Source organism: Zingiber officinale, chromosome 2A (genome assembly GCF_018446385.1).
Source record: "Zingiber officinale cultivar Zhangliang chromosome 2A, Zo_v1.1, whole genome shotgun sequence".
Taxonomy (NCBI): domain Eukaryota; kingdom Viridiplantae; phylum Streptophyta; class Magnoliopsida; order Zingiberales; family Zingiberaceae; genus Zingiber; species Zingiber officinale.
The window spans coordinates 141,219,518-141,236,986 of record NC_055988.1 but is presented as its reverse complement, the minus strand read 5'-3'; the positions used below and the strand labels follow the sequence as shown (position 1 = coordinate 141,236,986).

The 17,469-nt window shown below is 40.1% G+C and overlaps 1 protein-coding gene and 1 long non-coding RNA gene across 2 annotated transcripts; one reads left to right on the top strand and one right to left on the bottom strand.

The window, feature by feature from the left end:
* Positions 1–3,074: 3,074 nt before the first annotated feature.
* LOC122044040 (kunitz trypsin inhibitor 5-like) lies at positions 3,075–3,698 on the top strand. The gene has a single exon (XM_042604587.1). The coding sequence runs from the start codon at positions 3,075–3,077 to the stop codon at positions 3,696–3,698; it is 624 nt and encodes a 207-aa protein (XP_042460521.1).
* A 1,018-nt stretch (positions 3,699–4,716) lies between these two features.
* LOC122042450 lies at positions 4,717–7,670 on the bottom strand. Its single transcript, XR_006129227.1, has 3 exons — positions 7,114–7,670; positions 6,791–7,034; positions 4,717–5,084 (listed from the first exon to the last, which is right to left on the bottom strand). It is a non-coding gene; the product is annotated as an uncharacterized LOC122042450 (long non-coding RNA).
* Between the last annotated feature and the right edge of the window lie 9,799 nt (positions 7,671–17,469).

Here is a 17,469-nt window from a genome sequence, read left to right as displayed (position 1 = left end):
GATCTATCGGTTTCATTTATGTTTTGTTTGTTTTATGTGTCAGTGTGTTTAGTTTGTGCTCTGGTTTTGTTTCTGGAGTTTTGAAGTTGTTATGTGGTATTTTGTATTATTGTTGGTTGTGTAAGTCTAGCCGGCTAGTAGTTTTGTGTTTGGATTGTATTTGGTTTCTATCATTTTCCGTTGTGTTTCGATTTTGGTACAGCCGAGCGGGCTGCTTTACATATAACTGCGTGGTTGTGTTTTTTATTGTATCAGCCGAGTAGGCTATATCATATAACTGCGTGGTTGTGTGTATATTCCAGCCGCTTGTGGCTAATGTATATTGTGTATGTAGAAATGATTCAGATTGTCAGCCGTATAGGGGAGGTGCTGCCGAAATTTCTTCGGACAGGGACTCCCCCGGGGCGTGACATATGTAGAGAACCATATGAAGTCTTATAGCGAGTCACTCTAATGAACTAGTTACCATAACCGACATCCACGTTTAACTCTTGACAGTCCAATGTCTCCAACCAGTTAGAAAACAACTGCTTGGCCGAATCAAGGAGTATAACCCGTGCTAGTCTTACATAATTGATTGTGTCTGAATACATCAATTCGACGACTAGGAAAATTTTAATATGTTCATAATTTCGCATTAAGAGATAATCACTAGTTGCGATCCAATCATAAATTCTCTCATGCTATGAATTATATTACGGGCATTCAGTAAATGAGTTTAAGGCAATCAAACATATAATATGCACTTAAATAGTAAATCTATACTTATCAAATAAATAGAAAAAAAATATAAAGCGATTGCTTTAGGACATCGCTCAAATTCTAACACCATGTACATGAGTTAGAAGTTTAACTTAATTTATAAGCTTCCTTAAACATACATCCGGCATAAGAATGAGTACTTGCCTTTGGGCCAATCATCCTTAGCATGGACATACATCCCTTTACGCTAATACTCCTAACCTCCCTAATAGTTCTCGCTTTGGCGATAATATAGGTTTGACTAAGTAGCAAGAGCGAAGAAGAATCCAAGAAAAACTATTGAAAACTGAGTTAAATTCAATTATCAATTGATTAGTATCAGATATCAATCGATTGACACCCTTCTTAATAGATTAAGAATAGATGGCAATCGATTTACGCCTCTAATCGATTGCCCAACATTGGTAATTGATTAGTACATAGCAATCGATTCCCTGATCGATTATGAAGGTCATTATTTGCAATTCATCCACTTTAATTGATTGACATAATCGATTGACGAACACCAATCGATTTAAAAATCCTTTATGGACAACTTAATGAATTGAAATCGATTACCCAATCGATTGTGAACACTAATTGATCAGCTGATCAATTCAGAAACTCTTTGTGGACAACCCAAATAACAGTAATCGATTGCCCAATCGATTGGTGAAAACTAATCGATCAACCGATCGATTCAGAAACTCTCTATGAGTATCCTCAAATTCTATAATCGATTGGATCCTCATGGTAATCGATTGATGAATGTCAATCGATCATCCAATCTATTTGAAAACTCTCTGTTCGCAAATCAAGTTCAAGTAATTGATTGTTTCAATTGATTAGTGAACGCCAATAGACCAACCCAATCAATTTGGAACCTTGTCACGATCTGGTAAATCCCAATTGATTGTCCTTCATGCTAATCTATTAGTAAACACCAATTGATTAGTCCAATCAATTTGAGAACCTTCGTGGCAATCTGGCAATCCCAATCGATTGGCCCTCATGCCAATCGATTGGTAAACACCAATCAATTAGCCCAATTGATTTAGGAACTCTCTGTTTGTAATTTTGGACATCTTAATCGATTAGTGAACACCAATCGATTACCTAGTCTATTGGTAACTAAAAAAACTTGATTTTATATCGTAATTTTTTCAGCCCAAGGAACCCTAAAATTACACCGCCAACTATGTTCTTCGCGGATAATGCAAAAACCTTAATTCATAGGTTAAATTCTAACCTATCTATACTACATTCAACGGATATATATCAATTTCGCTCATCGATATAGAATCAAATGTAAAAATTGATGTATATGTGTCAAATCATTGAAAAATAATCCTTACACCTTAAAAACTAACAATAAGCTAATCCTTAGCTTTGATACCAATTGTAAGAATTGCGATACATCAATAATGAATCAAAGGGTGCATCTACATTAAAAGCTTGATAAGATCTAAATAAATCTAAGCTAAACTTATAAAAAAGAAATCCAACCAAATTTAAACGACTAATTTAATGACTTAGTTAATTTAAGATTTGACTTATTTTGACTTAGTTATGTTATTAATCATTATAAAACTTAGTTGAGCTTGATTCATTTCCCCTCCTAGTTTTGTTGCAAGAAGTAATATTGACATTCTTTCGGAAACTGAATTATTCCATGTCTTTAGAAAAGTAACTTTATTGTGACAGAGCTGCTCTCACTTGAGTTGTAGCAGGAAATTTGAAACCTTCCACGATTCAGAAGTGAAGGGCATGCCTGTGCTCACAATTGCCACTGATGTCGCTTAATGCTAGAGCAGAAAAAGGTTGGCAAAAACAAGAGAGATGCAAGCAGACAGGGAATGCCCACTACGCTTTGTCAAGTGTCAGCACGAGGATTCACATGCTAGCCCAAGCTGCAATGTTAGACCATTAAAATTTGTTGTTCTGCTATTAAATAATCATACCTTCTCCCATTGAATTCAAACATGCCTGCCACAATTGATGTGGAGACTCACAATGTTTGTCACCAACCTACTCCTTGACAATGCGTCCAATTTAATGCACATAATACAGAGCTGTTTTGACGTGTATCTGGATCAGTAAATGCCACTCAACTGGATTTTAGAGAAAATCAACTGTATGAAACTTTGACTATGTTACATATAAGTTGACTAAGTAAGCTCTGCCCATTTCCCGTAGTCCGTCCCTTTCCAATGATATTTTCTTATCTTATCCAGCCAATGGAAATTCTATGAAAGTCAACTTTACGTTTAGTAAATCTCCCTATTCTTGTTTAAGTTTCGAGTTTGAAAGCGGCAGTCAACAACTTCGGAAACATGAAGGTTTTGGTCGTCCTCTGCTTCCTGCTCTGCTCGGCCTCAGCAGAGGCCACGATCTTCGCCTCTGTCCGTGACACCGACGGCCGGAGCCTGCGCCCGAGCCACGAGTACTACATCCTCCCCCTCTTCCGCGGCCGCGGCGGCGGCCTCACTCTCGCAGCCCACAGCAACGAAAGTTCCTTCGCATGCCCGCTCGCAGTGGCTCAAGAGCGCTCGGAGGTCGACTCCGGCCTCCCGGTGATCTTTTCGCCGGCGCCCGAGGGCAGCGAGTTCGTGAAGATGTCGACTGACCTCCACGTGAGGTTCTCCGCGGCGACCATCTGCGTGCAGTCGACGGTGTGGCAGCTCGGCGACGTGGACGCGTCCACCGGGCGGCGGTACGTAATTTCCGGCGGCGTCGAGGGAAGCCCCAGCGCTGGGACGGCTAGCAACTGGTTCAAGATCGAGAGGTATGGGGAGAGGGACTACAAGCTGGTGCATTGCCCGAGCGTGTGCCAGGTCTGCAAGGTGGTGTGCGGGGATGTGGGTGTGTTTGTGGAGGGAGGAAAGAGGTGGTTGGGGCTGGACGGCGACCCATTTTCGGTCATCTTCAAGAATGCACATCCAGGAACTGGAAACTAACTCACTTCAGTGGTCGTCTCCTACCTGTTTCATCAATCAATTAGATAATAAGCTATGTAGTAAAGATGTGGATTTTCCTTGTTTCACGCACTATCAATCTATAAAATATTTTATTTCAGTAATTATGCTGTACTGGTATCTTGCCATATAATAATGTACCAGAGAAGCTAATAGTTACCCGTGATTTATCTCTTCTTAATCTTGGGACGGATCGACGAAGACATTGAGGGCAAACGTGTATTCACTTTTTGCCATCATATACCAGAGTCTCAAATATTTTATTTCAGTAATTATGTTGTACTGGTATCTTGCCATATAGATATGTACCAGAGTTCTCAGGAGGGTCAGTGACTAGTACATCAGATGTTGTCATCTTGAAATTTGGGGTTCGAATCTCGATGAAATCGAGATAAATACCTCCTTTATGTGCTAGTCATTATTCCAAAAACTAGTAGTCACTCTTGATTTAATTCCTCTGTGTTGATGCTGAAATAGATTGACAGAGACGCTGGAGAGACGAAAGTATTCATCTTTTACTACCATATACCATAAACATGATGGTTCAACGATTTTATAACAACATCTTAATCCCTTGTTGCCTAATTCAATATCTCTATGAGCTAAAAAAGGAGATGACGAGATAAAGAAAACACCAGATCATGATATAGAAAATGTAGGCTAAAATCAATGGATTTGCCTATTACTCTAAAGTTGGGACATTTGGTTTGAGTCATTAGAGTAGGGAAACGGTGGTTAAAGAACCTTCATAGAGAAGGATTTCTTCAAGAAGCAACAAAAATGGATGTTCTTCAACAATAATCAATAGGTAGACTGGGAACAATTATTTAAAAAGTTATAACATTCTACCCGTCAAACCCACTTAATCAGTATCACAGTTTGTAATTTGCCGTTTGTTGTCATGACCTATTTATTTGGTTGCCAGATACTTGTCGTGGATGAGTGCAGAAACCAAATGAAAAAAAATGGTAGACTAAGAGTTAATCTGAAGGATATGTGATTTTACAGCGAAGATATGCTAAGAAATCTCTTTAATATCAGTTCGACTACAATGAAGAGTGCAAGTACAGTTCAAGTGCAATGGAGAGGGTAAATCAGAGAAGGCACAACAGCTATCGTAGCTTATTTGAAAACCTTGCAGGAAAACTTCGACGAGTTCAGTTGAGACTTGAGAGAGCCTTGCCGTGCTACCTGATGTACGAAACCACAATTCACACCTTCCATGCACATCTGGGATTTATGTTTTCCTTTCTCCAAAAACTGATGGAGCACTGTCATGCATGCTTAAAGAGTTTCATACTGAGCCAATGTAAATATACCAGAACTATTAACACAGGCAATGTGAGAGGAACCAGAAAGCAATAGTACCTGCCAACAGGAGCAATTTTGATGTTGAACCAGAAGAGTCTAATTCATTTCAAAATACTGAATCCAAACAATTACAGATACGGTTATAACTATATCAAAATAGATTAAAACACTGCAATATGCTTTTATCCTGGAGTAAATCCATGATCCTTATATATATGTATATATATTGATATCTAGATAAAGTAAAAAAAAGAAAGTAGGAACATAAAAGAGGAAATCTGAGCAAATGATGAAACTATCTAAGATAAATCAAAGAGATATAACAAGAATTCACCCATGATTATTTGATGCTAAGCAGATCTGAAATTTCATCTAACATAAAGGAAACTTCCTTTTGATTTTTCAATGAGATACTATATTATTCACATTCCTTCTTACCCCACTTAGCACTCGTGTACTTACACCTTACTTTTCTTTAATCTCTAGGTTTGCATACTCAAGGCAATCTTTCAAATTTGGATTTTAGATTAAAAAAAAAGACAATCCAGTGCAAAAAGCTCTCGCTAATGCCAGATTCCATAGAAAGGTTGGACCGCATTGGGTCTATTGTACGAAGTTGTACTTTGCATTGAAAGAAGTTGTTTCATATTGCATACATTATTATTTTTATGCATTCTTTTTTTTTTGCATATTTTACTTTGTCCGCATAAGACTAGTTTTGTTTGTCAGCGTGAGTTAGACTCTTGTTATAGCCTAATTTGATTTATTTAATAACATCCCAATGCTTATTGTTATTCAATCATGCGTATTTGTTTGTGTCATTATTTTGCACTTATGATGCAATGATGGGTATTGTTATGAGTGAGGAGTCTATCCATTATGTAGGAACGAAACCCTTTGGGTTGTGTCTTATATGTACAAATCTTGCTATAGGGGATCAAGTTCCAATAGGAGCAACTATAAATTTGAGTAGGAAAGAATTAACCTCATTAGCACTTGTTTGATCAAAATAGTTCAGTCAACAAACAATTATCAAAGAAGTGTAACTTCTTCCATTAAAGGACAACTCGATGGACAAAGCTCTCGCTAATGCGGGGTCCAGAGAAGGATCTATTATACGCAGCCTTACCCTACTTTGCAAGAGATTATTTTCGAGACTCGAACCCGACCTTCAAGTCATACGATAGTAACTTTACCATTGTGTCAAAGCTTCCCTTTAATGAAGTGTGACTTTCATTAGAAAACTAAAAACTAACCTTAATTGTGTGGGGTGTTCAATAATATAGTAGGTAACACTACATCTTAATAAGGGTGAAGAACCACATCCAAGCTCCATCTCTATCATTTTCAACTGTATGCTACTATTCTAATACTTGTTAAACATTACCTGACACTTGGAGCACTCTTAAAAAAGAAAGGGGATGGATTAATATACAATCATCCTCATGAAACATTTATAGATCCTAATCGATACCTCTCTAACATTTTCTAGAAAATCAGTAAACAACCAATTTAATAATTAAAGAATTAGGAATGCAGTACACTAAACCAAATGAAGATGAGTACTAGTTAAACAAAAGGCTATTTTGATTAAAAAACATATAGTGACAAGAATTTTCAAGCCCATAGATAAAACCAAATATCATAATCTAATAAAATTGATGACCAAAATAGTATTTCAGAAGCTAATTGCATTATAACGTATAGTTCATTGTCATTTTATATTCATTTTTCACATATCTAAAAAAAGACAGATAAGTTACCAGTCATTTCGAATCGATAACAAAATTGAATTTCTTGGTTCTGGAAGGATCTTGGAAATTATTGCAGCATAACACAATGTCAGAAATGAAATGGTGCCGCATATGATGAAGGCCCATCCAGAGCATAAACTCAAATTTGAAGATTTTGGTTGCAGCATTCTTGCTTCTCAGATTCCTTCTGTTCTTAATCTGAAGGTTTTGGCTTTGGCTCCAGCATTCTTGTTCTTCAAATTTCTTTAATTCACTAGTATGAAAAGAGAAATATGAAATACTATCTATCACAAGAAAGAACCAAGCACTTACACTAGGGAAGACGATCTTACCAACACGAATTCAACGGCTGCCGAAGAGAAAGGCAGCACCAATACGACACACTTTCTCTCGGCTGCTGGCGGCAGTTGACGGCTGGACGCCGACACGAGCAATAGCAAGGTTGCTGGGACAGGAGGCGGCGACCCTTGGAGATCGAAGAGGGGAAAGCTTCACACGAGGCTGCGAGGGTTTGCTATTGGCGAAGGCGATCCGGTGTCTAGAGGCCACAGCGAAGGAAGGGGGACTCGGCGTTAGGGTGTCTTGTCGAATAGGAAGAAGACTTTGAGGCTGCGGCCACTCCGACGAGATCGTCGATCCTCTGTTTGCAAAAGGTGGAGCCTTCACGGCCACTCGAAGAAGGTCGCGGATAAATTATTTGGCCAGCGGCTTTCTAGATAAGGGATGCTAAATAATCCGAGCGAAGTAGTGTTTGTACATGCCAGAAATCATGCCACTCTGTTAGCAAATCCTGTTTTGAAAAAAAAGTTCTGACGGTAGAGAGAAAAAAAAAAGTTCGGCGAAGAGCGAGAGAAAGAGAGAGAAAAAAAATTGACAAAAAAAAGTTAGACGCGAGAGAACACAAAGGTGAAAAACAATTTGGCCGAGTTTCGGCTTTGGGAATTTTGCAAAAAAGTTCTGAAACTTTTAAAATTTATAACTAAACCCTTTTAAAATTTATTTTTTTATTATTTTTTCCCCTAAATTCCATAAGGGGGTCGCATCCCTGATCCCATATTGCTATACCTCTGGGCTAGAGTGCGGGAGGAAAATTTTTTCAAGACATATGTCCATCAAATATTGATATCTAATTTATTGTAATAAGAGTCATGCTCTGTTGAGGATTGTACGCCATGGAATCGTGCGCGCTATAGTGTCCAAGTGTTTGAATTCAATTATTTTTTTTAAATCAACCTTTCCTTAAAGAGGAATACTATATTGTTAGACTTTCGAGCCATAAAAAATCATTTTTTGTATTGCAAAAACCTTGAAGTTAATCACGGATCCGTGCAAACATAAATAAAAATATTCATGTACATGTTTGTCTACACTAGATCTACCTTAGATCTACATGAAAAAGAATTATTGTCTTTGTAGCGATGCTCTTCGCTTATCCCGCTCGTCCAAATGGTTACCGGATCTTGTGGAGTGTCAAGTGTACACTCCTCTACACGTATCCACATGGATAAAAGGTGGAGAAAATCAGAGTGTGCTAGCACCCTTGAGAGGTCTCGGCAATGGAGGAGAAGGGGAGAAAAAGAAGAGAAGAAGAAGATGTCTTGAATGAGCACACCACCAACTTCATGTGTGTGGCCGGCCACTTAATAGAAGATTTAATACCTCTATGTAATACCAAGAGTCATGGCTCGGTCTTCCTCATGAGGTGACATACAATGATGTAGCTTTGATGATGTAGAACATCATCATTGGCCGGCACATGCCAAGTCACAATAAAGTGGCATTTGGTCAAGTCAAACTTACCCTTCATCTTCCCTCTCAAGTCAAGTCAAACTTGACCTCTTATCTTCCATGGTTGATCAAATCTACCCTTTGATTCAAATCAATTCAATGAATCATAGTCTAAATTAGACTCATTCGACACATGAATCAAATTGAGTCCAACTCAATTAGTCTAATTTGAATTACTCTTAATCCAATTTGGTTCATCACATGAACCTAATCCTTTTGGTCCATCATATGAATCTAATCTCCATCTAACTGCCCTTTGTGTGTGACCCTATAGGTTCTTGTAACGTTGGCAATGCTTCTAAACCCATTTGTTAGGACCAAAAGTAGCTAGAGGGGGGGTGAATAGCTCGTCGCGCTTCGCTCGTTGCTCAGCGTTGCTTGTTCCTTCAAAGATGTGCAGCGGAAAATACAGAAACAAACACATAACGCTAACACGGTTGGTTTTACTTGGTATCCACCTCACAAGAGGTGACTAATCCAAGGATCCACACCAACACACACACCCTCCACTAAATAAAACTCTCCTTTATGGTAACTACCAAGGGCGGAGAAGCCCTACAAGACTCAATACAAGAAGAGAGGGAAAGGATACAAGAAATACAAGCTTACAAGCTTACAATGAGTACAAAACCCTAACCCTAGCTTCTCTTCTTGGCTTTGATCCGCCTCTTGACTTGGAGAGCTTCCAAGATCCTTCAAGAACTGGCGATCTGAGCTTTGTGAGCGCTGTGGAGGAGTTGGCGAGAGCTCTGGAGTGAATCGGTGAAGTTCTGCCTGCAGCTATAAACGATGTCAACGGTCGGATCCCGATCGATTCGAATGTTCCCAATCGATCGGGGAGGCTTTGGATCGATCCACGGATTGATCCAGAGCGCCTCTGTGCTCTGGAAACGCGCCTGGATCGATCCACGGATCGATCCAGCGCTTATCGCGCGAAGCAGCCGCGTCCCAATCGATCCACTGATCGATTGGGACCTTTGGATCGATCCACGGATCGATCCAGAGGCTCTCTGTTCGCTGGGACAGATCTGGATCGATCCACTGATCAATCCAGAGCCTGGATCGATCCACTGATCGATCCAGCACTTGATTTTTGTCCAAAACCAAGTCCCAAACCTCCCAAACCAACATCCGGTCAACCTTGACCTGTTGGTATGTCATGCCTAGCATTTAGTCACTCCCTTGACCTGCTAGGACTCCCTTACCAAGTGTCCGGTCAATCCCTTTGACCCACTTGGACTTTTCTCTGTGCCAAGTATCCGGTCAATCCCTTTGACCTACTTGGACTTTTCTTTCATGCCAAGTATCCAGTCAATCCTTTGACCTACTTGGACTTCCCAGCACCAGATGTCCGATCATCCTTGATCCATCTGGATTTTCCCTTGCCTGGCTTCACTCACCAGGACTTTCACCTAGCTTCACTCACTAGGGTTTTCCATCTGCCTAGCTTCACTCACTAGGACTTTCACCTGGCTTCACTCACCAGGATTTTCATCTGCCTAGCTTCACTCACTAGGACTTCCTTCTGCCTGGCTTCACTCACCAGAACTTTTCTTCTGCCTGGCTTCACTCACCAGGACTTTCATACTGCCTAGCTTCACTCACTAGGTCTTTCATTTTGCCCAACATCCCAGTTAGGACTTCCCAGTCAAGTATCCAGTCAACCTTGACCTACTTGACTTTTCTCTGATCAATATCTTATTGTCAAACATCTAAACCCAAACCAAGACTCAGCTTGGTTACCCAGGTCAACCTTGACCTGAGGGATATTGCACCAACAATCTCCCCCTTTTTGATGTTTGACAATACCACAATAACACTTACAATCCCATATGTAAGTTAGGCTAATCCCATAGCCTCCTTCTTCATGTCACTAGGTAATGAAAGCATAAATTAAGCTCTTCATTCTCCCCCTAAGAGGGCAAACTCCCTCTAGGTAATGAAAGCCTAACTTACTCCCTTTCATGAGTCCTTTCATTCTCCCCCTATGACCTTCCCATAGGTAATGAAGGACTAAGCTTAACCATACATTCTCCCCCTATTGGCACACATCAACCCATCGTTGGACACACATCAACTTATGCTCCAATTCTGGGCACACTTCAACAAATCCATTTGTTGAAGACTCTCCCCCTGAAGAGTTGCTCATCGTTGTTCACAACATCGCTCGTTGTGATCAACACGATAATGAAGGTCCCATACCCTTCATGTATCCTTAACTTCTCCCTCAATGTAGACAACTGCCCAACCTTGAGCATTATCTACCACTTGAGTGTCCACTTGAAATAATGAGGATATCCACTCCCCATTTCTCCCCATTTCAAGTTTAAATGCTCAACCTTGAGCAAGTTCACAACAGAAGGTTAACCACCTTCCAAGGTTCATGAAAAAATAATTTTCATGTCTTTAAAGAGTCCCTCCCCCTAAAGACATGGTGGTAACTTCTGTCATTGCACCAACAATGACTTGGAATCCCTAACACATTAGGAAACCCAAATTTTAGAAGTTTTGAGGTTCAAGTATTCAAAATTTGAAACAACCTCAATCTAAACTTCTACTTAGTCTTCGTTAGCCAATCCATCCTTGTTTTCAACATGAAAACACCCTTTGTATGTATACAAATGTATTTAAGGGGTTTGGAATGGTTACCTAGACTAAAAGAGGTTCAAAGATGCTGAAATCAAGCCTTCCCAGCCAAAATCAGCAACTTGGATCGATTGGAGTTGGGTTCCAATCGATTGAACCTTTCTGAATCGATCCACTGATCGATTCAGACTCCCTGGATCGATCGGTCGAGCTTCTGCTCGCGGGAATTGCCGTTTGAATCGATCCATGGATCGATTCATGGAACTCCAATCGATCCATGGATCGATCGGAGCTCTGATAGTTGCTGAAATTCCATTTCAGTCAACTTCAGAAACTCCTAGAAAATTCTACAAAAATTCAAAAATTATGAAATTTCGTGTAGACATTATTTAGGGCATACTTAATCATGGAAAAATAGCTTTCTATAAAAATACATCATATTTTCAAAGATTGACACAAACTTGAAAACTTGCAAAAACTTTAGTGTTTTTATTCAAGTTTGTGTCTAACTATTCAATGGTGATTACTATCAAAAGATAGCCTTCACCAAGGTTTTCCAAAAACATTTTAAAAACATTTTCAAAACCAATATCCCATCACATTCCTTGGGCTTAATGCACATGACTTGTACATTAGCTTTCCCAATGATGGGAAAACACATAACTATGTGTTTCGATGAATTTAAAACTCAAAGGAATGCACTAAATCAACATCTTGAGCTTTGTTCATCATCCTAACATCTCACTTGTATATAATATGCACTAAAACACATACAAGTCACCTTAGGGGTCTTTGTGAGATGTAGATTTTGGTTTTTTTTTTGCCCTAATCTAGGGATCATGCATATTTATCTAGGCATTTTAGAAATATTAGACATCCACCTAGGATGTCACTTGTCAATAAGTGTCGTTAAATGCCATTTGTCCTTAATTACAAGGAATTAAACTTAATGCATGATTATGTTATGGCATACATCAAAAGAAAATAACTTTCAAAAGAAAATATCCTATTACTACATGATGTATGAATGTCATGACATGGTATTTTTGGATTTTTCATAATAAAACATGAATGCAAAACTAGACATGATGTCATGGCATATTATGGGCAAACAATCATGGCAAGATTTAGCATAAATAAAATATACCTAGATTAACTATCTAAGTATCCTTAAAGTCTTAGCTAAACTTACAACTTAAACCTAAATTGCCCTAAAGTGCTACAAGAGAATGCCAAAACCTAACTTTGGCATTTCTAATTTCCTTGATTTAATGTATGCCAATTGAAAATAAACATGTCCTCAAATGTTGGCATATTCCATTTTTCCTCAAGAGTAGCACTTTTAAATTAAGGCTTAGTTTGCCTTTAATTTCCTAAGAACATACCAAAATCCCAACTTGGTAGTTCTTGTGTTTTCTCAAATTTGTGCCACTTTAAAATAAAATCAATACTTCTCCAATTTGGCACATTTACTCTTTCAAGGAGTAATCAATAATTCCATTTCATTTTCAAAGGTTAACTAAAACCTTGAAAATGCTCCTTGAGTGTCAATTTCCTCAAAGTTGGGTTAACTACCCTTCTAATCGGAGTTGACACTCTCTAACCCATCTATGGGGTAGAGAAGATGCTCCTAGGAACCCAACACCTATTGGTGCTCCTTGGATGCTCTAGGTACTCACTAGGGATAACTTCCCTAGATACCTTCCTAGTGACCTTGTTGGGCTTCTTAGAAGCCTTGGTCACATTTTCTAGGTCAACTCTAGGGATAACCTCCCTTGTGACCTTGTTTGTGACTTTCTTAGACTTCTTAGAAGTCTTAGTCACATTCATTGCAAAAATACTCTTAGGGATGACTTCCCTAGCATTTTTGGCTTGACCACTAGACCTAGGGTTTGTTCCATAACTATATGGAACTCTATGGTAAGAGGGCACATCCTTCTTAGCCTTTGGTTTGTATCCCAAACCTCTATGGCCATTGGATGGCTTTTGTACCCCTAAACATAGGTTATGCTCATTTTGCCCTAATAGGATATTTTCCATCCTTTTTAGGGTTTTTTCCATTTTATCAAGCCTTGATCTCAAGACTTGATTTTCTATCACTAAGTCCTTAGTTTTTGGTTTTTCATTTGATCCATGAGCATTTTTATTCTTGGGCTTGTATCTATTATCCTTAGTGTTCTTGCCTAGGTTTTTACCTACATTCCTAGCCTTAGGGATAGTAGTTTTGGCATGTAGGGCCACATGCTTTTCCTTAAAGCCCTCATGCTTCCTATTCTTATGGTAAATCGCATTAAAATGATAAAAATTTGACCTAGCATGCTTTTTACCATTTTGCAAGGGAATAGCCTCAATGAAAGTTACCTTCCTTTTTACCTTGGAGGCTCCCCCTTGACTAGTGCCTCCTTGAGCCTTGACCATCTTCTTCCCCTTGGGGCATTGACTTCAGTAATGCCCTTTTTGTTGACACAAGAAGCACACAATGTGCTCCTTGCTCTTCTTTGTCCCGGGGGTGATCTCCTTGGGCTTCTCCTTGCCCTTTTGTGCCACTTGGCCCTTCTTCTTGGCCAAGTTGGGACACTTGCTCTTATAGTGCCCATGTTCCCTACACTCAAAACATATTATATGATTTTTATTATTAATTGAAATATTTATACCTTTGCTTGTAGGGGTGGCATCTTTTTCTTTGGATCCGGAGGTAGAAGCTTCCTCTTGATCGGACCTTGATTCTCCTCCATTTGATTTTTCTTGACTTGTGGAGGTAGAATCTACTTCCTCCTCTTCGTCTCTTGACCCGGATGTAGAAGCTTCTCCTTCTTCTTGATCCGGCGTCACCAAGGATTGCTCCCCCTCAATCCTAGAGGTGGAGGCTTCATCATCTTGAATATGAAACAAGGAGTATGCTCCCTCCTTGTTCCCTTCGTTGCATTCCCTTGAGGATGAAGCTTCTTGGATTTCCTCTTCTTCGGAGGTTGAGCATCTATCAACCTCGAAATCCTCCTTTTGGTCTTGCTCCAAAGAGTCACCCTCTTTGGATTCTTCATGATCTTGTACAGTGGAGGGGATCTCTTCATGAAGCTTGGCCAATTTGCTCCAAAGCTCCTTGGCATCTTCGAATTCTCCAACTCGAGCCAAGATGTGGCTAGGCAATAAGTTGACCAGAAGCTTGGTCACTTTGTCATTTGCCTCGCCCCTTTGAATTTGCTCTGAGCTCCATCTGCTTTTCTTTAGAAGCTTGCCCTTGGAGTTCGTTGGAGCTTTGAAGCCTTCCATTAGAGCAAACCATTGCTCTATCTCCATCATAAGAAAGTTTTCGATTCTTGATCTCCAAGAATCGAAGCTTGCCGATGTGTATGGTGGAGCCACCCTTGTGTCAAATCCAAGTCCATCTTGGAATTGCATCTTGAAGTTGAGCTTGATAGAATCTTGAACTTGAAGAATTTGCTCCAACTTCTTCACCCTCTAGCTTTTCTTGATATGTTTGCCCCTTCCGGCGGTGATTCCGGTGAAGAGCAACCTGGCTCTGATACCACTTGTTAGGACCAAAAGTAGCTAGAGGGGGGGGGTGAATAGCTCGTCGCGCTTCGCTCGTTGCTCGGCGTTGCTTGTTCCTTCAAAGATGTGCAGCGGAAAATACAGAAACAAACACACAACGCTAACACGGTTGGTTTTACTTGGTATCCACCTCACAAGAGGTGACTAATCCAAGGATCCACACCAACACACACACCCTCCACTAAATAAAACTCTCCTTTATGGTAACTACCAAGGGCGGAGAAGCCCTACAAGACTCAATACAAGAAGAGAGGGAAAGGATACAAGAAATACAAGCTTACAAGCTTACAATGAGTACAAAACCCTAACCCTAGCTTCTCTTCTTGGCTTTGATCCACCTCTTGACTTGGAGAGCTTCCAAGATCCTTCAAGAACTGGCGATCTGAGCTTTGTGAGCGCTGTGGAGGAGTTGGCGAGAGCTTTGGAGTGAATCAGTGAAGGGATTACCGCAGCCATCGAACGCCTGCAGCTATAAACGATGTCAACGGTCGGATCCCGATCGATTCGAATGTTCCCAATCGATCGGGGAGGCTTTGGATCAATCCACGGATCGATCCAGAACGCCTCTGTGCTCTGGAAACGCGCCTGAATCGATCCACGGATCGATCCAGCGCTTATCGCGCGAAGCAGCCGCGTCCCAATCGATCCACTGATCGATTGGGACCTCTGGATCGATCCACGGATCGATCCAGAGGCTCTCTGTTCGCTGGGACAGATCTGGATCGATCCACTGATCGATCCAGAGCCTGGATCGATCCACTGATCGATCCAGCATTTGATTTTTGTCCAAAACCAAGTCCCAAACCTCCCAAACCAACATCCGGTCAATCTTGACCTGTTGGTATGTCATGCCTAGCATTTAGTCACTCCCTTGACCTGCTAGGACTCCCTTACCAAGTGTCCGGTCAATCCCTTTGACCCACTTGGACTTTTCTCTGTGCCAAGTATCCGGTCAATCCCTTTGACCTACTTGGACTTTTCTTTCATGCCAAGTATCCAGTCAATCCTTTGACCTACTTGGACTTCCCAGCACCAGATGTCCGATCATCCTTGATCCATCTGGATTTTCCCTTGCCTGGCTTCACTCACCAGGACTTTCACCTAGCTTCACTCACTAGGGTTTTCCATCTGTCTAGCTTCACTCACTAGGACTTTCACCTGGCTTCACTCACCAGGATTTCCATCTGCCTAGCTTCACTCACTAGGACTTCCTTCTGCCTGGCTTCACTCACCAGGACTTTTCTTCTGCCTGGCTTCACTCACCAGGACTTTCATACTGCCTAGCTTCACTCACTATGTCTTTCATTTTGCCCAACATCCCAGTTAGGACTTCCCAGTCAAGTATCCAGTCAACCTTGACCTACTTGACTTTTCTCTGATCAATATCTTATTGTCAAACATCTAAACCCAAACCAAGACTCAGCTTGGTTACCCAGGTCAACCTTGACCTGAGGGATATTGCACCAACACCATTTAGGAGCATAAGCAATGAGCGGTATTTAGCAACACATCATTACTACCCAAGTTACAAGAATGTTGAGATCCAACATCACTATTGTGACTACTAATTGTGACTCTCACAATATATGACAATGTACTTCTATCTTTGACATCTAGATTGATCAATTGAGGCATAGACCGTGATATCCTCTAATCAATCTATGTCTTGAACTCCAAGTAGACTCACTCTAATCAAATGAGTTCAATATCTCATATTGACTTATTTGGGTATGATCATGCACTTAGTGGTCTCACTCTATCAAAAATCATGATGTCACTTCGGTCATATAGGAGGAATAGATCCTATCTACATCACTCACATCCCTCCACATAATTTGTTACATACCCAGTAGTCGCCTTTATAGTCCATCCATTTACGAATGACGTTTGACGAAGCCAAAGTATGCAACTCCTTATGTAGGGAATCATGGTGACTTCAGGTCCAAGGACTGATAGTCATACTAATAGTCACATGAGAAAGTATATGACACTCATATAACGATCCATGATACTTTCTCATGGCGGGTCATTCAGTATACATTCTCCAATGCATACCCATGTGTCAACTTGATATCTAATATCCATGACTTGTGAGATCAAGTCATCTAGTTGACCTACATGCTAGTCTCATCATATTAACATTGCCCCTGAATGTTAATACTTGACTAGGAATGATTAAGATGATTAAGAGTAGTGTTCTCTATATCATCTCATTATCAATTCAACTAATCAATTGATATAGATAAGAACCTTCTACTCAAGGACGCTATTATACTTAGTTATTTGACACCAATACAAATAAGTATAATAACCATAAAGAAATGCCTTTATAAATATATATAGGAATATGATACATCGAGTCCATACAACAATCATCACATGATCGGCTCTAGGACTCTCACTAACATATATCTCGTTAGTATCTAAAATTTTTAATTTTGAACACTATAACTTAAAAGGAAAGCCTGAACCTAGTGCTCTAAACGAGCTAAGCCAAGTTTTGAGGTGTTCAAGCTTATTTGATAAGGTAACCGAGTCGAGCTGAGCTGAGCTGAGTTGAGCCGTGCCGAGTTTAAAATGAACCAAGTTTTTGAAATGATTGTTCATGCTTGACTTGGTTTAACGTTTATGAGCTTGAGCTTGTTTGAAACTTGACTTAAGCTTGGTTCATTTAGATGTTATCGAGCTCTCAATTCAAACAAAAAAAAATGGAATCGCCACATCAATGGCCCCCTAGAGTCGGTCTCACGAATATGGAGGGA

Excerpts from the sequence above, each read along its gene's own strand:
- LOC122044040 (XM_042604587.1), top strand. The coding sequence starts at position 3,075 with ATGAAGGTTTTGGTCGTCCTCTGCTTCCTGCTCTGCTCGGCCTCAGCA.